The sequence below is a fragment of the Tiliqua scincoides genome, chromosome 2, assembly GCF_035046505.1.
Source record: "Tiliqua scincoides isolate rTilSci1 chromosome 2, rTilSci1.hap2, whole genome shotgun sequence".
NCBI classification, from domain to species: domain Eukaryota; kingdom Metazoa; phylum Chordata; class Lepidosauria; order Squamata; family Scincidae; genus Tiliqua; species Tiliqua scincoides.
In genome coordinates, this window is record NC_089822.1 from 37912990 (window position 1) to 37939049 (window position 26060).

The following is a 26060-nucleotide window of genomic DNA, read 5'->3' on the forward strand; positions in this document are numbered from 1 at the left end:
CCAACCTGTGGGTCTAACCCAGGGGTGTCCAAACATTTTGGCAGTAGGGCCACATCATCTCTGACATTGTGTGGGGGGCCAGGGGAAAAAAGAATTAATTTACATTTAAAATTTGAATACATTTACATAAATGAATTTATTAGAGATGGAACTTATATGAATGAACGAAGGTCTTGCAGTAGCTCAAGGCCTCTAAAAAGCCTTGCACAAAGCAAGGTCAGCCTTTCCTTCTCTGCCACTGCTGCATCACAGATGTGAAACAGCAAGTAGTGGAGGGAGTCCTTGCCTCACAGCTCAAATGAGAAGTTGAACAGTCGTCCTCATGCTGAGAGCGGTTGCATCAGGCCAGCATGGGCTCCATCAAGTCTCTGGAGGGCTCATTGGAGACTGAGGGCTCCCTGAGGGCCTGATTGGGAGCCCCCGAGGGCCACAAGTGGCCCCCGGGCTGGAGTTTGAGCACCCCTGGTCTAACCCACTGGTGAGTTGCAACCTTTTTTTTGTTGGGTCACCAAAGGGTGATGGAAAGATCAGCTAACTAATTGCCTCAAGACTATTCAAAACTCAGATACTGTAGCTCAGGAATGTCAAACGTAAGGCCCAGGGGCTTGATGCGGCCCACGGAAGCTTTTTATCCGGCCCCCAGGCTCTCAGCTGCTGAGCCATGCTGGGGTGTTACTGCTGAAAGGGCAGCCCACTTGAAAATTGAGCTTTCCCATATCTTAAATATGATCAAGATATATTTTCCCTTCTGTCATTTGCAGCTAATGAGTTCCCAAGTGAGAAAAAGTGCTTATTTTTGGTCATGAACTGTTTAATGACATCACTTCCTGCCTAAAGACATCACTTTCGGCCCTCAGCAGACATCATGAATGCTATTCGGCCCTCTATATGAAATGAGTTTGACACCCCTACTGTAGCTGCTAATTTTCCTGCAAAGAGCTAAGCTCCTGCAATTTGCAAGAGAGCTAACTGTCCTGCAATGAGTTGAGCTACTGCAGTTTGCAAGTTTGTGTAAATAAAGGGAGATAAACGTTTGAGCGTCTTTTTCTGGTTATTATTACTTATGAATGAATAAATAAAATATTTGTTTTTTGATCTCCTTTTTTTTTTAAAGTCTGGCAAACCTAGGTGGGTCCTGATATAGAGTCATTCTAAATAGTGGACCCTGGTGTTAAAAAGTTTGGGAACCACTGATCTAGAGTAATGTTAGAAGAGTCCCTTGGTGAGGCAAGTTTGCAAGTTGCATGAGTGCATCATGTAGATGTAGGACTATTGCAAGCAACCAACTTTGACATGGTAACTATTATGCAAGGCATGAATAGTGGTGGTGGCCCCATAGCTGCCAATTAAGTGTATAGAACACTGCAGAGTCTGTCTTCATTGCAAGTAATCTGTTTTCAGCTTTCAGTAGCCTGGCATGACGCCAATCCCTGTATCATTCTGCACATGTTTTCACTGGACACTTTGGCTCTTGGCATCTGCAGACCACTTACTAGACCAGAGATAGTCATGTAATTTGGCTTGATCCTTCCTAAAGTTCCCAGGTGAGATCATGCCAGAATCTTCCAATATATACTCTTTAATTCTACACGTGTATGTTAAAGCTAGTTTACCTCCAAAATGTCTTTCACCCCACCAATCCGTAAACCCTTGAACAAGTGCCACTTAGAGATCCACAAAACTCCCTCATACACTTTCATTTGGGCCTGCCATAAGCAACACATGCTCCTGTCTTTACTATTCATGATTACCAGTCTGACTGCCTGACGTCTTTCTAGGGATAAGGGGACATTTATCCCCTTGTATTGTAGTAAGCCCCAGCAGTTGCTATGGTGCTATGCTATGCTGACTTGATTGCTGGTGCAAGTTTACACTGACCAGGAAGACAGATCAGGTCCAGAAAAGGGCAGCATGCACTGATGCTGCTGATTCCAGCCCCTTCTTGTGCCTGATCAACCCTCCTCCTTGCCCCTGTCACTCCCCTGTTCTGCCTACCCCCTGCCCCTGTTCAACTCTCTCCCCAGCTCCTTCCAACACCCTAAGGGCACAACCCTAACCCCTTATGTCAGTGCTTTCCAGCACTAAGGGCAGTGCAGCTCTGAGGTAAGGGAACAAACATTCCCTTACTTTGATGAGGTAAAATTCCTTGATTATCAGTTGCTGGAGGCTCACACAACATGGGAGGGCATTCATGCTCTGCTTGTGGGCTTCCCAGAGGCAATTTGCCAGCAAAATGCTGGGATAGATGAACCTTTGGTCTGAGCCACTCTTTTTATGTTCTTATCACATCAGAAATGGCACCTGCTGAAGTTCTATCCAGTTATGAATGGTACAAGACCACTATCCTGCCCTGACTCAGGATTCCACATTGGGATTCCATCTAAATAAGTTTCCAAATGATACCCTTAAGCGTTCCAACTGAAAGAGGGAAGGCCTGCAGTAGCAGAATTTCCAGCAGATGAAGAAAGAAAGGGTCGGGAGCTCCACAAGACAAAGGAGTCCGTAAATGCCATAGCAGTATTGAGCAATATCTCAGTGCTTCAGCTTGGCCTACAAAAATCACAGTGGCAACTTCAAAGCTCTCCTCCCAACATATGGCATTAGGCAAGTGAGGAGAGCGTGAGTGGAAAGGGAAACATCAGTGTGCATGCATTCAATTAAAAATTGCATACATATGTTAAGCATTTCAGAAAAAGTGCTCTAAAGGAACACTGGTCCAATTTGGAGCTCTTCTGGTCTCTTGGGTAAAATGTTAGTTTTCCAAAAGTTTACAAAAGCATGACTCTTACTACAAAGGCCAGATCAATTCAGTCAAGTGTTCTTTCACACACATGAAAAGATCCACTCCCTTAGGAATGAGTTACAAACATTCTTAAAAAAAAATTGTGGCAGAAATTCTTGAGAGCAAATGTCTCCCATCTGGATATCAGGTCTTGCACATATAACTGACTGTGTGTACACAAGTGGCTGGCCACAGTTTGTATGTGGAGGGCATGTTTTGTTTTTGCAGGCCCACATATTTGTGCCTCCCAGTGCTCAGCTTGTTTGCACAAAATGACTGTCTGCTCAGTTCTGGAAGAGTAATCAAACATGTGCTCAATCACTGTGGACATTGAGCCAGAGCAGAGGCTTGCTTAAACTTGGCAAAAGAGATTCAAGGGCATTTTTAGATAGAAAGTTACCTCTCTTCATTACGGTATGGCTCCGGCTCATTGCTTACAGTACGTTTTGTCTTTCTCTGCTTAAACCAATTTGGAATCTAACCCACATTTTTATGCACAAAGTTCACGTGCCGTAGGGTTATGCTTGAATAACCGAGCTGTTCCAGCACAGTGTGTGTTTGTCCTAGATTATCCTTGTTTTGTTTGTCAGTCTTAAGAACATCTCTTGGGAAAAATGTGTGATTGCAAATTCTCACCAAAACCGAAATGGCACAACTACAACAAATTCATGCCGTAGATTAGGGCAACTGTGCAAAGAACAAAGCAGAATGGTTCTAGTCATTTGCACAGGGACAAAAGCAGCCAGGGAAAAGGCAAGGCACTGGAAAACAGATGAATACTTTTGCCTGGCCCACATGCAACACACATGATGTCTGAATGAGGGACAAATGGTAAATTTCCAATCACACATATTTATGTTCTGAGCTGCTTTTGTATGACCAAAACTGTAAAAACTGAACTATTTCAACTCAGGCCCATGCTGGTCTTCAAATGCTGTTACAGATATTGTGAATTGTGCTCTGATCTATGTGATCTATGTGCTATTGTGCTCTGATCTATGATAAATGACTTGTGCAGTCTACAAAATTGAAGGGTCACTTCACATATTCATTTTAAGTTCTATCACATGTTAAGTGGTGGTCAACATAAGCTTCTCCTTCCAAGATTCATTCCCATTGTTCGGTAACTACCTGACATGAAATTGTTGAACCCCAAAGACTTATCACCTGATAACTGAATACAGCTATAACCAGCTATAGCCCATTCTCAAGAAAAAATAGCAATTAGCTATCATAGGTAAACCTCATCAAAGTTGAATCCTTTTCTAAATCTTTAATACAAACATAAGATAAAAAATGTTCTGTGATACTTAAAAGATTAACACAGTTGTAGCAGCATAAGCTTTCATAAAGCACGCTCTAATCCACAAAAGTTTATGACACAATTAGGGCTACAATCTTAATCACACTTTCCTGGGAGTAAGCCTCATTGACTATAATGGGAGTTACTTCTGAGTAGACATGCATAGGATTGGGCTCTAATATATTAGACTTACAGCCCAATCCTATGCATGTCTACTCAGAAGTAAATCCCATTAGAGTCCATGGGGCTTACTTCCAGGAAATTGTGGATAGGATTGGGCTGTTAGATGACACCGGGCTCTTTGCTGATGTTTTTCTATAATAGACTAACAGGAACACCTGTCTAGAATTTGTTACGGAATATAATATTCATAAATAGTTGAAAAGCGGTATATAAATACTGTTAATAATAATAATAATAATAATAATAATAATAATAATAATAATAAATAGTAGAGTACTGATGTGAAGTTCCCCCTGCCCCATCCCTTTTATGTATGTGCAAACAAAGTTGCCACATGCAAAGTTATTTCTCTTAAGTATCTGGCAAGGCATATGACTGTTAGAAAGTCTTGGTTAAAACAAAATGTAGCGCTCGTTAAAGCAGTAAGAGGAATGCTGATGGAGTCAAAGCAGGTCTTCTGATAAAGCTGTAAAATCACCTCCAACACGCAAACGTGGCTGAATGCTAACACTAGGCTCTCATGCAGTCTGTTTTGCCTGCAATCAGCAATTAGCTACATAACCCTTCAGTGTGGTAACTGAAGCACAGTCTTAAGAATATGGTTGAGCAGGACTCACAGTGTTTAATTGACAAGATGAAGACAAATTTGATCTCTATGCTGTTCTTTTTTCCCTCTTCCTACAGATCCACAGAAAGATGTCTGTGAATATGTTAACCTGTCCACAGCAAGATTTACAGTTGCTCTCTAAATATATTATACGATAACTGGTGTGGTAAACCAGAATTCTGAAAATTCATTGTACGTAACGTACATTTTTAACTTCCCTCTTTGGGTTTTGCCTCCAGTTTGCCTATCTGTCAAACGCATCTTATGAAGGAACTTCGCACAGCTCAAGAGCAATATATATATATATATATATATGTATGCATATATATGTATATATATAAAAATATATAGTGGTGCGGCATTTCCTATGCGCAATTTGGTTGCAACTGGGAGTGCTCAAATGTGTCCTTTGCTGAATATCCTTTTTTGTAAGGTACCAGAACTGAAAGGGTTAGGGTGTGTTACTGCAGCGGTTATCAGCAGACAGCCATCTAACCTTTGGTACTTACAGGTATTTTATGGCTCTTGATCATATTATCAAATTCTTCATTAATTTTTTTGTATTTTTCTTCAGTGCGTGGGGTGAGGGCGTAAGAGGAGTCTGGATCGGGGCTTTCACAGCCTTTGTTTTCTTTCTTGTTCAATGCCTGCCAGGTTCAGAGAAATATCAGAAAGTAAAAAAAATGAAAGGGAGCTCAGAGTACTTACACATAATCTTTGCCTGCTGATCATTAGATCAATATCTTCATTAATTTTCCTGTACTTGTCCTCAGACTCAGGGCTGTGACCTACTGAATCGTCTGCATCGGGATCTGGACTGTCACAGCCATTAAGTCCTTTCTTTCTCAACGTCTGAAATACATAATTTGGAAAGTTCAAGCCTTGACACAGGCTGCAAGAGAGAGCCAGGGCCATATTGTCATTACAACAGTTCAGGCTGCCTGGTGGTTGAAGCCTATTACATTTTACATTAGGGAGAGAATGAGAAGAGAGAGATGCATTAGGTCGACAATCAGCAGCTCTTGTTACCAGCGGCAAAGAGAGAGTCACTGTGACCTCTTCTGAATCTGAAGTCAGTCAATAAATGGAGAGAGTACACAAGCTAATAAAAATGTCTGTGTTACTGTCTATGCTTTTCCCTGCAACAGAAACATAGTGGGTTAAACATTTCAGCATTTGCATCTTTTTAACACATTGAAAGGGTAATGTATTTGATCAAGTAGAGAACTGCTAGCAGTTCTTTGTGTGTGGAATGATGAAACAACAATCTGCAGCTTTCAAGACACTGTAATGTTGAACTTGCAATGGCTTCTGTGTTAATCCACAGACACCTCCTGTGCCCAAAATTACAGCCTGAAAAGAAACATTTAATTTTTTAATAGAACAATTGAGAGTTATGTGCAATAAAGAACACATGGTATTTAATCCCTGCTTCAAAACTGATGAAATTTCAGATTCTTCTTGTGCCTGTCAACAACTACAAACTCAACAGAAAAATTAACATGTCTACTTGTGAATCACACATAGGTATGCTAAGAAGAACCTGAGACTGGTTCAGCATACCCATGTCTAATTTCTAAGCAGACATACATGCTGCTCAAACACAGATTATCTCTATACCCTACTTTTAGCCACAGAAATGAGCCAAGAGGGACGCTTGGGTGACTCAAAAAGGAGTGAGCAACTGTATGATGTAGTGGCTAAAGCCTTGGATTTAGATGCAGGAAAAACCCACCTAAAATCCCTACTCAAACATCAACCATATTCAGTTTCCTTAGGCAAATCACTCTCTCTTAAACCAGCCTATAACACAGAGCATTTATAAAGCTAAAATGAACTTGCATCCTAAACCAGAAGCTCCTGGGAAGAAAGTTGAGATGCTAATGTGACAAATACAGTAATGATTATAAATCAACCATATGATTTATTTTGTTTAAGATAGAGTCACAGGAATGGAGACACATAGGGGTGCACTTGCAGGGGAAGCTGCTGATACACTGGGCCAGGCAGCATTCTGTGTTTGTGATGCCAACAATTTGATCCATGTGCATGTTTAAAGTTGAAATTGAAATTAATTCTTTATTGGATTGATGAACACAGCATAAATGGAGGATCAGAAATACTCTTAAAATATGCAGGCACAAAAACAACTTACACCTTGTTGTAGACACCCATTCAAGGCAATACAAAAAATATAATTACCGATACAAAATTAGGGCAGGCGACTGATTAGAATCAATAAGACCTGAGCTCAGACCTGCTATCTCTGTTACCTAGGGGACAGTAACATGTGGCACAAGCAACTCCCCTGGTGCCACAGTTCCGTTTCTGGGATCTGCAGACTTCTGTAGGAGTTTGTAAAGTACATCAGCACAAATCTGAGGTTCTTTATCAAGCCAGAAGAAATATATGTGCTACTGCCAGGGTTAAAAGGGCAGGACAAAGTAACTGGAGGGGAGAACTGGAGGAAAAATCAGCATTGGGATACCTCTGTAAAAGTTTGTTCTTGTTGTGAAGGAAAAAAAATACACCTCTGGTTCCCTTCTGCAACCCCCTTTCACAGTGTTCCACAGAAGGACACAACCATCACTGAGGTTAGTAAGATGTGCTGCTAGTGTCTTCACTCTAGTCAACTGAAGAGTAAGGAGCTCAGTTTTCTGTGAGCTGAAAATATCTTCATTTGCATCTGCATACAAATTTTCTCTTTTTAATTATACCAGTGATTTTGCACATATAGCTCTGTCGTACTCTGTCGTTATACCCGCATTTGAACTTATTTTATTGGGATCAATGATCAGGGTCAGGCTGCCATTCTGCTGTATGCACCTAAAGTCAGAAGGAAGTCCTCTGGAAGACAGTGGACTTTACAATAATGCATAGTTTCAGGAGCTGTCAATCTTATTCAGGAGATTTCTTATTCTGAATTTAGTCCATTTTAGTAATATTTCTAAGATCTTCTTCTGAATTTTAGGAATCTAAGCAGTGAATAAGATCTAGGGACTGCTCCTCACATTACTGTTTAATCCACACAGTTTAACTGTTTAAAATCTTTAAAAATCCATCCTCATCAAGCAGTGTGCATATAGGGAATGAATCCTGGAATGGTGGTGAAGCCTCTTTCCCCCAGTCATTCTTTCTTGCTGTGGCTCTGAAATGTCTTTCTCTGTCATTGAAGGCCAGCCAGGTCTTACGCTCCTTGCTCCCATTAGAAAGATTTATGTCTCGAGTAACTCAAGGAGGCAGAAATCTGTGCAGTATATTCCCAGTCCACCCCTACTGTGAGTACAGAGGCTGCCACTGTATTTGGCAATACAGGGAAGTTCAATAAAGGTACTAGATAGCATTTCAGAGTAGTATTTCTTACTCATTCAAAACACCATTTAAAAACTGGTGCAGTTTTAATGTAATGATTTTTTTTTTTTTTGCTAATGAAAAATCCCAAACTATTGTAACATTTAGGATTTTATTTTAACAAATTTATAGCGCAATTGAAAGAGCAGTGAAGTTAAAAGGCACATATCTATGCCCAATATTCCACCTCAATGCTAGGGTATCCAACGAAATACAACACAGACCACATGATGAACTGATAATGTTAATTTTTATTCTGTGCCAGACAGATACAAACTGCAGTCCAAAACAAAGATACATGTGAGTTTTTCTACTGCTGTTTCATTATCTATATGCGACACTCATTCTCTCGATACCGAGCTAAACAAGCGCATCGGTAAAGCAGCTACCACGTTTTCCAGACTCACAAAGAGAGTCTGGTCCAACAAGAAGCTGACGGAACATACCAAGATCCAGGTCTACAGAGCTTGCGTCCTGAGTACACTTCTGTACTGCAGCGAGTCATGGACTCTTCGCTCACAACAGGAGAGGAAACTGAGCGCTTTCCACATGCGCTGCCTCCGACGCATCCTCGGCATCACCTGGCAGGACAAAGTTCCAAACAACACAGTCCTGGAACGTGCTGGAATCCCTAGCATGTATTCACTGCTGAAACAGAGACGTCTGCGTTGGCTTGGTCATGTCGTGAGAATGGATGATGGCCGGATCCCAAAGGATCTCCTCTATGGAGAACTCGTGCAAGGAAAGCGCCCTACAGGTAGACCACAGCTGCGATACAAGGACATCTGCAAGAGGGATCTGAAGGCCTTAGGGATGGACCTCAACAAGTGGGAAACCCTGGCCTCTGAGCGGCCCGCCTGGAGGCAGGCTGTGCAGCATGGCCTTTCCCAGTTTGAAGAGACACTTTGCCAACAGTCTGAGGCTAAGAGGCAAAGAAGGAAGGCCCATAGCCAGGGAGACAGACCAGGGACAGACTGCACTTGCTCCCGGTGTGGAAGGGATTGTCACTCCCGGATTGGCCTTTTCAGCCACACTAGACGCTGTGCCAGAACCACCTTTCAGAGCGCGATACCATAGTCTTTCGAGACTGAAGGTTGCCAATACATATGCAATAGCAGCTAGTGTTAAGGAAGGTTAACTTTGAGAAGAGGGAGGGTCTAGGTTCTCCCCACATTGCCCCACTGCCCGAACCACTATTATGTCCATACATCTTTCTTACTTCTTGGATGACTACTGAGAAGGGGCAGTAGAGGGTCTAGCCCCTCAAAGGGGCTAGATTTTGCCCCAGCACCACTAATTGCTGATCCCTACTATATACCCTCAATTATTATATCTTGAAATTATTCCCTATACAAGGGGTTTCCAAACTTTTTCGACTGGTGGCTCCCTTGACCTACTTGGGCCATGGGCCGCAGCTCCTCATTAGGGCTACAATCCTACACATTGTAGAGGACAGCAAGTTTTTTTTGTGAGGATTCCATGACTGACTTCTGCAGCTCCCCAGCGAATCACGGCTCACTGCCCTATACCTTTCAAATCTCAAGATGTTCTTAAACTGACATATTTCCTCCACCTTCAACTGTAATTTCATCATCAACAAACTGGAATAACCAATTTAAATTAATCTGGCACCTATTGTGCAATTCCTCAACAAAATCTCAATGGGCAAAAACTCTTTTTAGCAAGTTTTGACCAGCAAGTGCACCGGCACAATTCAGTGGAAAGTTCTTCCATACAGGTCCCCTGGAAATGCAGAAAGAACTGCCATCAATTCCATGAAGCCCATGTAGGAGGCATTCCTGGTGGTTTATACCCACAGACACCAATATCCTGGGGCACTGGCAGGGCTTGAGTTTAGTCATTCAGGCATTCATCAAGAGCCACTGTGGGGGAGGAGGGAGTAAGTGAGTGAGCACATCAACTGATCTGAAAACATGCAAGTTGGCTCCCTGTTCTGTGAGAGCGCAGCAGTTTACAATCTGACATAAGGCTCCATCACTAGGCATCAGCAATTTTACTCATCCTAGATATCCACACCTGTCAGCGACTCTGCACCTGTTGTCTACTCTGGCAAAGACCATATCACAGCAGCCAATCGTAGCTGCTTCTACTGCAACATGGCCATAGATGGCTTTTCTCGGTTGTGTCTATACAGGCTGGGGCTGCTAATCTCTGTGGATTTCAACAGTCTGCTTTTTGTACTTGTAATGTTGTCACCATTTTCAGCTCTTCACTGTGCAAAGTGTTTAAGAATGTCACTTTCATGCTGCTTATAGAGCCTTCCTTCTCACAGTAGCTCTCAAAAGTATTTGAAGATGTTTGCTACCCTGTTCAGAGCCCAAAGTCCAATTAAATAAACCCATATTCATTTGAATATATCCTCTTGTTATAAGGCAGCTTTTCAGTCCAACTTTATCCACTAATGGAAAATGGATTGACGGGCAGACTCACAGAAGGCTACAAAATTTGCAAAGAAGATAATAAATATAATGAATACAAGTCAAAGAGCTATTGGTATTGTATTTGTTTAACTAAAATTTCTAGGTTGGATCCAAATGTGCCCTTCCACTCAAAAAAAGGTGTTTTCCACTAATTTTCACCTTGCATTAATTGCATGAGAAGTGCTATAGAACCAACTGGCACAGGTCCAAGGAGACCCATTGTCAGTTGAGGGACTTATGAATGGGTAAGAGAAAATATTTCCCTTTTCCCTTCCCAAACCTCTTTATCCTCCCCCAAAATAGCATGTAACACAGCCTGTTTTGACACAGTTGCATGCTATGGTTGGAAAAACCACAGAATTGGGCTGTCAGACATTTTTTTTTAAAACACATAACAATTTAGGAATATTTTAAGAGGTATACTTTGCTTTTTTTATTAATACTTGACTGCAGAACTTTTGATGGCACTCAGTTGAATGCATGAGCTGATTTCATTAAAATATACTGCGTTGGAGTTGACATTGGGTGATACAAAAATTCTGACCCCTGTAATGAATCTTCGATACCTCATTCACATATGCCAGACAACCCTTGATGCTATGGTAAAAGAAATGCAGCTGTGAATGAGGCCTTAGTCAAATACACATTCTCTTCCGCCCCCACACAGGTCCTGGGATGATTAAGCAACATTGTTGCAGTCTTTGTGGGAAGATATCAGGTGGAATTTAGGCTGCTGGCACTGTGTTAGGAAAAGGACAAGGAATGTGTAACTGGCAAGATTGACTCTATGACCCACAAGACATTGGAGGCGTGGGTTACTGCATGTAACGCTGACTGGGGTCTTGATGTGTCACCTTCCCAAACCTCCTTTACCTTGACTTTTCCATTCCCTTCATCTGCCAATACGTCAGTCTCAGCTAAAATAAAATGGTTGGCTGGTGCTTCAAAACTGCCCCTCCAAAAGTACCCAGCTCTTCTGGCTGAGCACACCAGGAAATTTGCTATGATGGTGATGGAAATTCCCCAGTGCTTTTAATGGTAGTGTGACAGAAATTCAACAGGCACAATCACCCACAGCTTGAGCCTGCAGCAATGGGAGATTCCGGGGTAAATGTTCTGCCTGTCATGCAGCTATTAAAGGTAACAAAGCCTTGACAACCCACCCCCCCCAAACCCAGGGGCAACCCTAGGTGAGGCTGTGATGGGTATGCTTTGTAGTAGGGTGACAAGCACTTTCAGTTGCTGCAGAGTAAGTAGCCAGTGACGAAGAGCTTAAATGCGGTTGAACAAAAGCATAATAATAATTTATGATGATGAATGCCCTGTTTTCTCCCCTAATTCCCCCCCCCCATTTTTCCCCATTTTTGGATACTTCTAACCCTCCAGAAGCTCCTGTACAGGTTTGGCAGGCTAAAAAAGTGCTGGGGCATCCTTCTTTTGGGAGAGTTAGGACAGACAAGAGAAAATATTTCTTTACTCAGCATGTGGCTGGTCTGTGGAACTCCTTGCCACAGGATGTGGTGACAGCATCTGGCCTGGATGTCTTTAAAAGGGGATTGGATAAGTTTCTGGAGGAAAAATCCATTACGGGTTACAAGCCATGATGTGTATGTGCAACGTCCTGATTTTAGAAATGGGCTGTGTCAGATGCAAGGGAGGGCACCAGGCTGTTCTTATGTTCTTAAGCAGTTTGCCTGTTTGAAACTTCATCGCAAGCAACATAGGCGTTTGTGAACTAGCATCCATCCTCCTGTTTGAGGTAGCCATTGTCTAGCAATAAGCCTGCCTTACCCACTTGGCTGCTGATCTGTCTGTCCAGGTAAAAGGGGTGGGATGAAGGAACCAGGTGGGTTCCACTCCTTCAATCAGGTAACTTGATGACAAAATCAAGCCTCGGTTTTTTTTTTTTTTGGTTTTTTTAATGTCCAAGCACAGGGAGCTCAAGCATGCTTCTCTGCTGGTTGGCTATGACAACACTAGTGCTGGAAAGTTGCAGGCACCTACTTACTCCACAGTATGTACAGGACTGAGGACTCCTTGGGCAATGTAAAGTAGCTAGTGGTAGGAACTGTAAAATTTGCCAGATGTGTTAAAGAATTTTTTTTTGTGGTGCCTTTGCCAGCTTGCAAACTCTCCCCCCCCCCCACAATGTATCAATGTATACCTGTCAACAGACCCAGAACAATCTGCACCAAGAACACAGAACAATCTGCACCAAGGTCCAAGGCCTTTCCCTTACATCAGAAACTTAACTGATCACATAGGAAGGCTGCTGGAGAAGGTGAATATCAAACCAATATATATTCCAACAATGAAACTACAGCAGATTCTGCAAATGCCCAAGGTTGCAAGAGACCCTCTTTCTAGGACAAGGGTTTACTGAGTCCCTTGCAGCTGCAGACAGGTATATATTGGTACCACTAAAAGAGTATGAAAACCAGGCTTAAGGAACATGAGAGACATTGTTGCTTACAACAAACGGAAAAGTCAGCTATTGCAGAACACACAGCGGCAACTGAACACAGTGGAATTTAGGCAGACACAGGTTTATCCACCACTGCTCATAATTACTCGTGTTTATACAGAGAAGCCATTGAGATACACAAACACTACAATAATATGAACAGAAAAGAAGAGACACTATGCATTTATAATGCATGGATGCTGGTTCTCATGAACAGAACCACAGCAGTATCAAAAATTGACAGCAATCTTATCAGAGGCCAGCAATTGAATACTAATGACTGACATTTACATAGCCAATCAGAGAGCAGCTACCATTCCATCAGGACTTTTGAGCTTACATACTGACAGTAACACTTGGTAGTCTGGTAAGGCTACTGCATGTGTCTCTAGTCTTTGAAAATTCACCATCGTTGCACAGTGGGTGAAACATCAGGTGATAAGAAATCTATTTGACCATGGCCTATCAACCTGGATAACTTTGCATTAGATGCTGGTCACGCATGGTCAGTGTTTACATACTGTACTCTAATGTTTATGAATACATCTAAAATTTTAAAGCACCCCATCATTCTCTTGCACTGTTCTGCTTTCTCAAACTGCAATCACTTCTAGGGGGGAAATATCAGAATTATCCTTTGCCAGTAACTATTTTTAGGGCAGGAAATGATGTGTGATGCAGCCAGCAGAAACGGAACAGCAGAATATAATGACTAGAGGCAGACTTTTCTTCCTTTGGCTTTGAAAGTAATGCACTCATTCTTGTATAACATACTTTGGAATTCTTAATGACCAATATTTTGGTTTTGCATTGCACTGGAAAGGCTACACCACCAAAGGTGGGACACTAGCAGAGGCCACACAAGGCTGCGTTACCACAGAATAAGGCACCAACTCAGACTCCAACTTCCCTTTCTGCAGCACCTGGCCCTTCCTCCAAAGACACTGAAGAAAACACTGAAAATCTGAATATTACGGACATAATTTTCTGTACATTAATTTTATAGCAGATCAAGTTCCAGCTAACAGCAACGTTTTGCCAATGTGACATCTGCAATACAAACTCCCTTGAGATGCAAGAAAACTCCAACTTCCTTTTATGGTTTAAACTTTCCAGTAAGTTCAAAAAGACATACAAGTCAGTATCTCTAAAGTATAAAAAAGATTAAGCGCTTGTTCTAGAAAAGACTCATCTCACCATGAGCTTTCTTGTTCCTTCGATGACCTACCTTAGAGTCAAGCACTTGATTTATTCCTGTTCCTTTCCCCTTGTAACTCCTCCAATTTCAATCTCACCCAACCCACAATGGCTTCTCATGTTTTAAAAAAGAAATGAGACTCTCTTGCATGTATTTGCATGTATCTCAGAATTGGGTGCTTACAAAATATCAATGCCCACTGGCTATCTTTTCAATTTTTTATACTTGTGACAAATGTACAAGTGAATTCTTCTAGAAAAATAATTTCAGTAAATTACAAAACTGATAACAATTCTGTTTTCATGAGTTGAACACATTTAATGGGATCTGTGCACACAGGGGAAAAAAAAACATGTATAAGATCACAGGCCTAACACCTATTAGCAGCTGTAGACATTTTATCTGCTCATTAGAATCTGTTTGGTTTACAATTCGTCTCCTCCTTGTAGAAATTCCCAGGAGAGAGTTAAAATCAAAATCCAAACACTGCAAACTGAAACATTTATATAGGAGTGCCCCCTTATCCATGGATGTTCTCATCTGGGAACCCTCGCAGATAGCTGAAACTGCAGATATGGGTGAACACCCATCCCCATGGACCCGGGGGGAGCCTCCTCTCCTCTGGAGGGAAAGGGAGCTCTGAGCTCACCACAGGCCAAGGATGCCCATTCCAGCCTCTGTCAATCTCAGAGGCTAAAAAAAAAAAAAAAAAAGCAACTTCTGGTTTCACAGAGAAACCAGAAGTTACATTTTTAAAGCTTAAGGCATTGGGAGGTCGAGGGAAGCTCTCCAGGGCTTTCTCCATGAAACCAGAAGTTGTGTTTTCTTTAGCCTGTGACCTCAGTCTGAGCTCGACAGAGGCTGGGGACACACATCCTCGGCCTCTGCTAAGCTCAGAGCCCCCTCCCTTGCCTCCAGAGGGGGTGTACGCAGGGTACACACTGGGGAGGGCCTGGACCTGATCCCCGGATAAGTGAATTTGCAGATATGGGATCCGTGGATATGCCCCCCCCCCACATACTTCCCAATTAAACATCTATCATGAGAAGGGAGAGAAGGAACTGACAGAGCAAAAGGTGTGGCTTGAAGCCTTCTGATAACGATGTAATCCTACAGTACTTCTCAGTAGCATACCTCCTTCAGGGGACAAAGCTTAATGGCAAAGCATATAATCTGCATCCAAAATGACCAGTTTCCATCCTTGGAATCCCCAGTTCAAATATCTAAGGGAGAAGACCCTCCCCATCAGTTATCACAGAGAATCACTGACAAAGTGGACGATACTGACAGTACAAAGATCTGATTCAGTATAAGACAGTTTCATTTGTGCGTATCGCTTGCTTGCCTGATATCTACAATGGAAAACAAATTACTTACCTGCTATAGTAGGCATAAAGTGGGAGCTAAGAGTTCTTTGACCAAAGCTTAACAACTGCAGCTGGCAACAATTTGAAACCTAGTTGTAAGTGAGCCACTATCATATTTATTTACCATATTACTTGGCTGAAAACGTCTTAGTCCTTCCCTCTCTCAATATTGGCCAGTGTAAAGAAAAGAGGAATGTCTCCTTCCCAAAGAAACATTGGTTATTACCATTCTGGCATTAACTGGCATTACAAATTTTGAGGACAATTTAAGGCAAAGGCTAGGAAAGCTGTCCATTTTAGGAAATGTGGACAGCTATCATTTGATTCTGTAATATACAAAACTATTTTAAAATCTTGAGAGCTTCCATTCATAAAGTCCTATACTACGCGTTAAGCATGAAAATGCAAGTTAAAGCACTGCTGGATTCTAAAGTCCCACAGAAATGCAGCTTCAGTACCCCTGCTGTTTCTCATGGCTTTGTTAAGCAACTGCTAAGATTCTGGCCAATTACACTGCAGTTAGTCAGAGCTCCACAGGCAGCTGCGAAACAGGCAAGAATCAGGTCAATTTTCATGTTTCTGCAGCTATTTCAAAAAGAGCAGCAAGAGAGAAAGGAATGGATCCATTCAGGGGGAAGAACACAAATTCAGTCTTTCTGAGCAATGCACTTGGAAATCAAAAGCAAATCACGTTAACACTAATTTAGGATCAAGGTGAGAAGCTGCATTTACTCCACAGGGATTGTGCAAGTAGCCCCCTCTATCTCATTATTAGTATCACAATTGTTTTTAGAGTGATGTGGGAAGGCTGGGCAACTGGAACTTTCCGACAGCCTTGGTCTTGACCCTTTCCACAGACTGTGTGTACTCCCTAAATTCCAAAAAGATTAGGGCAACAGTTCTGAAAGTCCTACTCGGATGTGTAGGACTCGGACTCAGTGGCGTAGCTGGAGGGGGGCATAGCACTCAGGTTGGCCGCGAGGTGGGCGAGCGGCCCCTCCCTTCGGAGCCATTCCCAGCGGTGGGGGAGCAAAACGGAGCCGTACTGCTCCGTTTTGCTCCCCCCCTGAGAATGGCTCCGAAAGGAGGGGTCGCTTACCTGCCCCGCTGAGCCTCCCCGCTGGACTGGCTGCGCTGCCCCCCTCCAGCTACACCACTGCTCAGACTATGCATACTTAGCCAGATAAGTGTGCATAGCACTGCAGCCTTGGAAGCCACATTTAGGCTGCAATCCTATGCATACTTATCTGGGTATAAAGTGTGCACAGAACTGTAGCTTAAGTGTAGCTTCAATACCCTTTAAAACTGGAACTGACAAAGACTGCAATCCTATGCACACTTACCTGGGAGTAAGTCCCACTGACTTATTTCTGAGTAGACATCATAAGATTGGACTGAAAATCTATCCTTTTTTATAACCTTCATGACAATAAGGAGTGGAAGTTCCACTTGAAATAACTGTGACAGAAATACAGTACAAACAATAAGCAAAATATTGTGTTGCTTTGTTTAACTGTGTAAGATTATGGTGTTTTTGATGTTTAGTGGCATTTGGATCCTAAAACAATTTTACCAGCAGATAATAGGCTGGTTCAACTGTTTTAGGCCCTTACGTGGAAGTCCCTGAACACCGTTTTTTAATGGTGCTGATTCACACAACTGCAAAAGCTGAAATCCACAGTATGCACAATTCAATGTAACTGCATGGAGAGTGTCTACATCTCCACCACACAATTTGGGTGATAGTGAAGAGAGTCTCCACACTACTAGGAAGAACTGCTTGGAGAGTAACATCAAAAAAACTCAACAGTCATATGGAGTTCCATCAAACCAAAGCAATTTTTGTTAGCTTCTACATGGAAGACGTAACATTGGAATCAGTCCTAAATTACTTCAGTGGAACTGCCTTTCAAGTAACTATGCATAGGGTCATAGCTGTTAACACACCCTGCTCCTTAAGTTACAACGTGTTGCTTAAAACTTTTGCCCGAGCCATGGAACATTATGATTGACAAAGCCAACTGTAACCTTTGCAGGAATTTATCTATGAGCAAGTGAGATAAACAAATTGCATGGATAAGATGCAGCTTTCCCGTGCTGCTCTACCTGCCTGTTCACAGCAATGTATATTTGTAGACTCCCAATTGTATGATATTATAGCTAATATGAATGGGCAGAAATGCCACTGTGCCAGTTTTGGAGCTCAGGAGGCTGATTCTGGCTTTTCCTATCACTTAAACATAATAACAACAAGCATTATGATAATTATAGATTATTATATTATTGTAAAGATGCCTTATAATAGGGAAAGTGATTATATAACCCCTAATTTGGACAGTGCCAGTTCAGTTGCTCCTATTACAGGCTGAGAGCCGGATCCTGTGGTCTGTGCCACAGCTCCGTGCCGCAGATCACAGTTGCAAACGTGCCGTAAGGCATGTTTGCGGGGCTCACTGCCGGGCTCCTGCCAGAGCTAGCCCAGCTCCGGCTGGCGCTGAGCCAGAGCGCGGCGGGCGCCCGGGTTCCGCGGCTCAGCGGTCTCCCTGACCATCGGGCCGCGGAATGGGAGATGGGGTCATGGTCAGGGGCATGGGGGAGGCGTGGCCGGGGGCATGGGGGAGGTGTGTCGGGGGAGGCGAGTCCACGGAGGTGAGCTCCGCAGGATCCAAGGTGCTCGGGTAGGGCTGCTCGCTGCTAAAGTGAATAGCCCCATTGCGGGGCTGCTTCCTTTACTTGGGGGAAGGGGACAAACGTCCCCTTCTCCTGAGAAGCCTCCTGTCGTAGCGCCTTCTGTGGAGCCGCCAGGTCCCGGAGCTCTGGGCAGCTCCTGCCAGAGCTAGCCCAGCTCCGGCTGGCGCTGAGCCAGAGCGTGGCGGGCGCCCGGGTTCCACGGCTCAGCGGTCTCCCTGACCATCGGGCTGTGGAATGGGAGATGGGGCGTGGTCAGGGGCATGGGGGAGGTGTGTCGGGGGGAGGCGAGTCCACGGAGGTGAGCTCCGCAGGATCCAAGGTGCTCGGGTAGGGCTGGCTGCCCTCTCTCTAACTATTGTAAAGAACTGTTTTCCTTTAATCCTTCTCATCATGTTGAGATAAAAATCTTTACAACAGTAAGAAAAGCATTTTAAAGGGGTGCATTTTCCCCCTTCTCCAGGGATCAGTGCATTCCTTCTCATTTGCAGTGGTCATTCTTGTTGAGTCAAATCCGTGTATAAAAAATCCTTGTATAACAAGGTTGAACCTGTAATTCCTTGGCCTGTTTTTTGGACTAATGGGGATCAGCAAAGTGGTTAACAAGCCCTGTGCAGTTTGTAGATATCAAGGGTGTTAAAGCTACTAAACCCGTTTTATGAACCAAAGTTATATGCCCTTCTCCTTTTATAACAGTGTCAACACGTTCCTGCTTACACACAGTATCACAACATGGAACTCCTCTGACCTTCTGGGGCATCACAACCTGTCACTGAAGAAACACATCTTGGACTATGCTTAGCTCCACTTTCCAGCCTTCCATCAAAAGAAGGTCCTCTTCATCAGTGCTGTAGATGCAAACAGCTGGTGTGGGTCCAAAACCAGAGAATTGGATTTACAGTTCAGCCTCTCAGCCACGCTGCCACATCAGCTTGGTCTGTTTCTTTTCCTTTTTAACTGAAGGCAACCACAGAAAGTTTGACATTTTCTTACAGCGGGGGGACTGGATGTTTACCTGTTTCTCCCTCCTCAACTGTGGTTTATCCTGTATTACACCTTGAAAAAAATATACCTGTATTTCTTTTCCCTGTGCAAGAGAGAAAAGTTTAGGGGAGGGCAATTATGATTGGGAAAATTACTGGTCTGAAAGGGTTACTCTCCCTTATGGGCTGTGAACAAATTTACTGCCTACTGCTTCCAGTTAACAAAAAGTTGGGAGTTTCAACAATGTATCTCATATATTGGTGTTGTTTGGCCCCTTTGTCCAAACACATCAAATAAGGAGCGTGAAGGGACAGACACCTTGAGAAAAGTGAGTTAAGTTGGGAAAAGGCAAGATCTACTGCTCACGTCAAAGCTTTACATGTTGCTATTGGGAACACACGCACGCACGCACGCACCTCTGCTAATAAGACTTTTCCAGGCACCATTCTAAGCTAGTTTTATTTTGTACTACTTGTACAGGAAGTTGCACCTCCAGTCAAAACTGTCAAATCTTCTAACCTACAGGGGGCCTGACAGTTCAAGGCCTCTGCTAATGAAGACAATTAGGTGAAACCATTTATACCTGACAACATTTGAAAGCTATAAATGGAGACATCTGGGAAGAAGAAATAAAGAAACACCTTTCAAATCCCTAGAAAAACTTCAGAAAAACAAATGGTTTCTTGTTCTTGATCGTCCAGGTTGAGGAAGACTGTTGTGTAACTCACAAGTTCACATACTGATTTGTGTGCACTGGTTGGTCCTGTTGATTGTATGTTTGAGATGATGTAAAAAGGAGCTGATCAACATTTTGATGCAAATGTCGGATTGACCTTTCTAAGATTAAGTATATAAAAATTCATTGAAAGTCTGCTAGAATTCTGCAAATTTATAGAAAGAATGGAAAGCTTTCATTTTTATGTCCCCACAAGATTGTTCATTATCTTTATTTGCAAATGGGAAGCAGAGGCTATGAGTTAATTACGTGGCAAAGGGCACCTGGGGAGTCTGAGGTCGAGTACAAAACCCAAACCACGGATTCCAAGAAATTATGTCTAGCACTCAATTTGTTTACTTGCTTTGTACAGACCTTCTAAGGAGGCAGTTGCTTATGTAACTTGAAATTGTATCAAAATCAGCATCATTTCTACTTCACCTTTACAATATAACCCTTCACACAACTGCACCATTAGTTTCAAACTTGCCTTGGCAACATAACTCCCACCCTTTGCCTTGTTTGCCTCCAAGATGGAAAGGAGTGAACATTCTATTCATTTGCATGACCTGCTTAAGAGAAATACAATCCCTGAATCACTGTCCTTGCAGTTTTATGTCTCTGAAGCATCTTGCCAAACCATCCACATGGGCACACAGAATGGTCCCCATTTTTCCACAGGTCCATCTTTTTACCCAGGGCCTCTGAGAGGAATTTTATCAAGGAGTACAAAGTTTTTTTTAATCAAGGAATTTTACCAAGGAGTACAAAGGGTGAGGGGAACGTGGTGGTGATGGTGAAGTGGTGAAGAACTGGGGTGGGGAGAGAGTGAAACAGGGTTGGGGGTGGCAACAGCTGATATACTGGGCTTCCCAATGCCAATTCCAGGGTGACTAGATGTCATAATCACAAAAGAGGACAAGGCACCCCAAAATGTAGGATGCCCAAGAAAAATGTAGGACATGACAAAATAAAAGCTAAAAACACGTGTATATTGATTTCATGTGGTTAATTTAAACACTACAGGTTCAGCTTCATTATTCGCATGGGTTCCATTCCAAGCACTCATGTGGATGGCAAAAAACACACTATAGCAAATCAATTTAAAAAACAAAGTTTCTTTGCTCAGGTGATTGAAAAACAGCCTTGCTGACCTCTGTGATGTAAGATAAGAGTCATTAAAAAGACAATCCATCAATCAGTCATTCTCCAAGAGCTTAGAAAGACGTTTCACTCTGCCCCTCCCTTCACCAATGCAAATGATCACCTTTCTTTCACATGCTCAGGGGGAGAGAGAAGGACTGATGGATTGTCAGCCAGCTGCCCCCCCTCTCGTTAAGGAGCCTATTGTTAAAGGAGTGTTCAGTTTTTTAAACTGATTCTAGGGTGCATTTTTCCCCTTCTCCAGGGATCAGCACATTCCTTCTCATTTGCAGGGGCCATTCATGTTGAGTCAAATCCCTGTATAAATAGGCTGAACCTGTATATTATTAAATTTTAATTTAATAATAATATTAAATTTAAATTTAAAACCATTACATATAATTTATTAATTACAAGAAGGCTATGTGCTGCCTGCAGGTACCACTCACAGAGAAAGGAGAACATTTAAGTTCTTTTTTAGGACACAAGGCTAAAAAAAAAAAAAAAAAGAGGACAAGCCCTGGAAAAAGAGGATGTCTGGTTTTCAGTATTATTCTAGGTGACCAAACGCACTCCTAAGTCTCTCTAAAGTCTTTAAAAAAATGGAAGATCATGCAGAAAATTAACATCATTGTATCTAGACGCACAACAGAATGGAGGGGCTGTAGTTCTTCTGCAGGGGCTGTAGTTCTGCAGCTGTGTCCTGAGCTCTGATTCACACTTGCATGGTAAGCGGATTCACAAGCCAAAGAGCAACTGTAGCAGGCCAGTTTCTTCCCAGATTTGACACTGTGTCAAGGAGTGTGATGTATGCATTCCTCAGTCCTGTGCATATGTCTTTCGGCAGCAGCCACTACTGTACACCTGCCACCTCTTTCACCACCTCTTCCCCCCTTCCAACCTTTGTTTTCAAACTAGGTCACAGTTGATTCCTTTCCTTCAGCCACCCTCTCAGATCCTTCTCTTTCTTATTGCCCAATCCTAAGTAAATCCCTGCACGGTGATGCAGCAGTGCTGGCACAGCTTCCGCTGTATCCCACAGGAGATTTCTGACTGCTGGAGGTCTCCTCAGAGTGGGCCCCAGCAGCTGCTATGGGTCTATTTGAATCTGTACCATCAATCACTGGTAACAAGTCCAAACTGATTTGTGAAGGCAGATCAGGCCTGAAAAGGGCTCGCTCCTTTCTGGATCTGATCTGCCTTCCTCCCCACCCCCATCACCAGCCCACTCCCTCCCCTGGTCTGCCCTCCCCATGCCATCTTCCCACCCCGTTCCAACCCCTGTGCAACCTGTCCTGCTCCAGAGGGTCTTTGGTCATCTGCCAGCATGCAAGAGGCTGCTCCAACCTCCACACCAGTGGCCCAGCAGCATGTGTCAGCAGCTGCTTTGCGACTGTTGTAAAGCAGTCTCTGCCACCACAAAGCAAGGTATGCCTTGGGGCAGAGAATTGGGGCGATACCTTCCCAACCCTCTAGATCAGGGGTGTCCAAAGTTTTTGGCAGGAGGGCCACATCATCTCTCTGACACTGTGGGGGCCGAGGAAAAAAAGATTTAATTTACATTTAAAATTTGAATAAATTTACATAAGTTTACATAAATGAATATATTAAAGATGAACTTATATGAATGAATGTCTTGCAATAGCTCAAGGCCTATAAAAGGCCTTGCACAAAGCAAGACTGGCCTTTCCTTTGCTGCCGCTACTGTATCACAGATGTGAAACAGCAAGCAGTGGAGGGAGCCCTCATTCGACAGCTCACACGAGAGGTCAAACTGTCACCCTCACACTGAGAAGTTGCGTTAGGCCAGTGTGGGCACCAACAAATCTCTGAAGGGCCAGAGGTTCATTGGAGACTGGGGACTCCCTGAGGACTGCATTGAGAGGCCTCGAGGGCCACAAGTGGCCCCAGGGCCGGGGTTTGGGCACCCCTGCTATAGATTCTCTTCCCATCCATTTTTCCAGCTCTTAGCTTCCTGCCTTGGTTCTCCCTTTCTTCTGTGGTCAGCACTTCTGGTCTCTTTGTATTAAGGAATTATGGGAATATTTATCCCACCAATTAAACTTTTCCCTTTTTTCTGCCCCAAATTACTACTGTGTAAGAAATAAAATGCAACCAATATACACAGCAAAATACACACATGCAGTTGTCAGGCAATTTGAACAATACTCAATTTGACATTGAAATCTATACTTATTATTATACTGCTTTCCAACAAAAAGTAGTTCACATTACACATTTCTTCAGTCACACACTGGAATGTATCTCCGCAATGCTGCGGATTGGTGGTGTTATCTAAACTTCTATCTGTTAAATAAAAGCTGCAATACACAAGGCTCCAAGAGAAAACTTGCAACTATTCAAATTGTATGTTGTACATCAGCTTTCTCCCAATTCACAAGCCACTTGTGTAATCTGCACTGTGCTGTAAGTTGTACACTGGATACATACTGATTCACAACCAACTCATAGAATCCCAAAAGACAAACTAGGGAGATCAAAGCTGTGATTAATTTTACTGAGTCTGCACAATGTTTACAGCAGTGGCAGCACTAGACTGGGACATCCCATGACATGATTTTTCCTGCTTTATGGAATCAAAGGACCTGGTCATGTAGCTTCCTGCCACTTTGGAGCAGAAGGAAAGGAAACTGAAGATACCACATAAAAAGAACCCACAAATGGCAATAAAAACCCTAGTAGGGTGGAATGGAAGTTGCCCACTAGGTGTGTTTCAGGAAATGTACATTTTAGGAATAAATGTCATTTTCACATATCATTAAAAAACAAATTCAACTGCTAACACATGCATTTTATAGCTACTGGGGGAAGAAAAATAAGAAAAAGAAACTGCTCCTTTACTGATGTTAGCCTGAACATACCAGAAGCATGCAATAACCAATACCAAGGCCCTAAATTACAGCACTAGAAGTATACATTATGTGCAGTTAATGTCTGGTCATGTTATACATATGATCATATTGTGGCAGTGTGTGAGCATGCGTGCTATAAACCCAGCACACTATCCATTAGGAATTGCTTCTCTGTCAAGATTTTGATCTCATTTGAGTCAATCTATAGCAGCTGCATGTTGTTTAAAATACTCTTATCGACTATTCTATAATTTACTTCCTTTGAACAGCCTATGTGCTGTAATGCTTGATCAAAGAAATAAACTTAAGCTTTAACAACCCTAACTTAAAGTGCATGCACTTTTTATGTTTAATAGAGCTCTATAAAATGTAATTATAGTTGTCTATAGATTGCACAGGATGATGCAAATAAGTGGGTTTGAGACTTTTTTTATAATGCATGCGTATCCAATACATCAAAGATTTTTCCCCTTAATGCCAGCGTCTACTGCAAAGACATTAAATTATTCAAAATAAAGTTGGGTGAACTTCTTTTACTGGTACATTTACTTGATCATTAATTGTTGAGGAATAAAAGAATCCAGACTAATTTTCTAAGATAATAAAGCATCTAAAATTGTCATTTCAAATGATGATATACTTAAACAGTATCATACAATTAATATGAAAATATTAATAATATTTTACTATTGCTTATTATGAGCATAATTCACAATTGGGCACTGACCATATTATTATTAAGCATTTGGGCTAATAAAACAAACACAGTTTTGATGATTTGTGCTAATTTCATTTTGAGCTTTAGGTAAACCATGCCACATTTAGAGACCTCTCAGAAGACAAATGGAGTCTGGTCAATAACGTCTACTTAATACATTAAGTATGGGCGCAAATTATATTGAACACAAATAAATAATTAACATTTGTTTACTGTAACAAAGAGAAAGTCAGTGTATTTTGAAATTTAATGGAGATTATGCCAAAAGTATAAACACTTTTTGGAAGTTTGAAGGAGATAAGGCAATTCAAGAGTAAATTATTTACAGGAAACTCCAGAATTATTTATGGCGAGGGACTGAGGAATAGGGAAGCATTCTGCCCAGTAAAATATGGGCAGGACTGGGATGATCATTGGTCATTCTGGGGCAGTTGCCAGGATCCCCAGTTTTTAAGAGCCATCAGCACTGCATTTAAAAAAATACATAGTCCCTTGTCCTCATGGTTGGAGAGAAATATCCGGAAACGTCTGAACTGAGTCAGCTGAAATCTCACAGACACTGAACCTCCAGCTAGGATTGACATTATTTCTATGTATATACAGAAAAGAAGTACATGTAGTTGGGGCTGTGTTTTCCTTTTCTTGTGCATTGATTATGAACACAGGAAGCTGCCTTAGAACTTTAGTCCCTCTAGCTCAATACTGTCTGCTTTGACTGGCAGTGGCAGTCCAGGGTTTCAGACAAGAGTTTTTCCTGCCTTACATGGAGATGCCAGGGATTGAACCTGGAATGCTCTTCATACAAAGCATGTGCTCCACCACATATGCTACAACCCCTCCCTACTGCTACTGCATCCCATTGCCAGACAGACAAGCTTCTCTTAAAACTCTTCAGCTGCTTGTCTACTAAGTAGTGGAAACCTAGCAGTGGAGACCAAACTGCTACATATCCACCTTTTTGTTCCAGTTTCTTCAGGGCTTCTTGCCATTTTCTCCAGACTTTACTACCTAGCTAGCCTGATAAGTTTTCTCCTTCCAGATACAATACTGTTGTCCTTCAACTCAATTCCAGATCAATGCTCAAAAAGCATTTAAGCCACTGGGATAAGAGCTGAATGCATTTGTATAATGCAGAACTGGGCATTATACAGGAGTCATTCAAAGCATTACCGACATGGATCCTTACCAACCTTACCCTGCCTATGTGCAAGCCCTGGCTCCACTTGCAGTTTGTTAAGTATTC

The 26060-nt window shown here is 42.5% G+C and overlaps 1 protein-coding gene across 8 annotated transcripts in view; it reads right to left on the minus strand.

The window, feature by feature from the left end:
- MEF2C (myocyte enhancer factor 2C) overlaps positions 1-26060 on the minus strand; it is a 175464-nt gene that overhangs the window by 43801 nt on the left and 105603 nt on the right. For 5 of the 8 annotated variants that reach the window (XM_066618483.1, XM_066618487.1, XM_066618481.1 and 2 more), the window contains exon 4: positions 5584-5727. In XM_066618483.1, coding sequence (XP_066474580.1) covers positions 5584-5727 — 144 coding nt within the window. Of the gene's footprint in view, positions 1-5384; positions 5523-5583; positions 5728-26060 lie in introns of all 8 variants that reach the window. The other 3 variants (XM_066618488.1, XM_066618486.1, XM_066618489.1) reach the window with 2 other exon arrangements.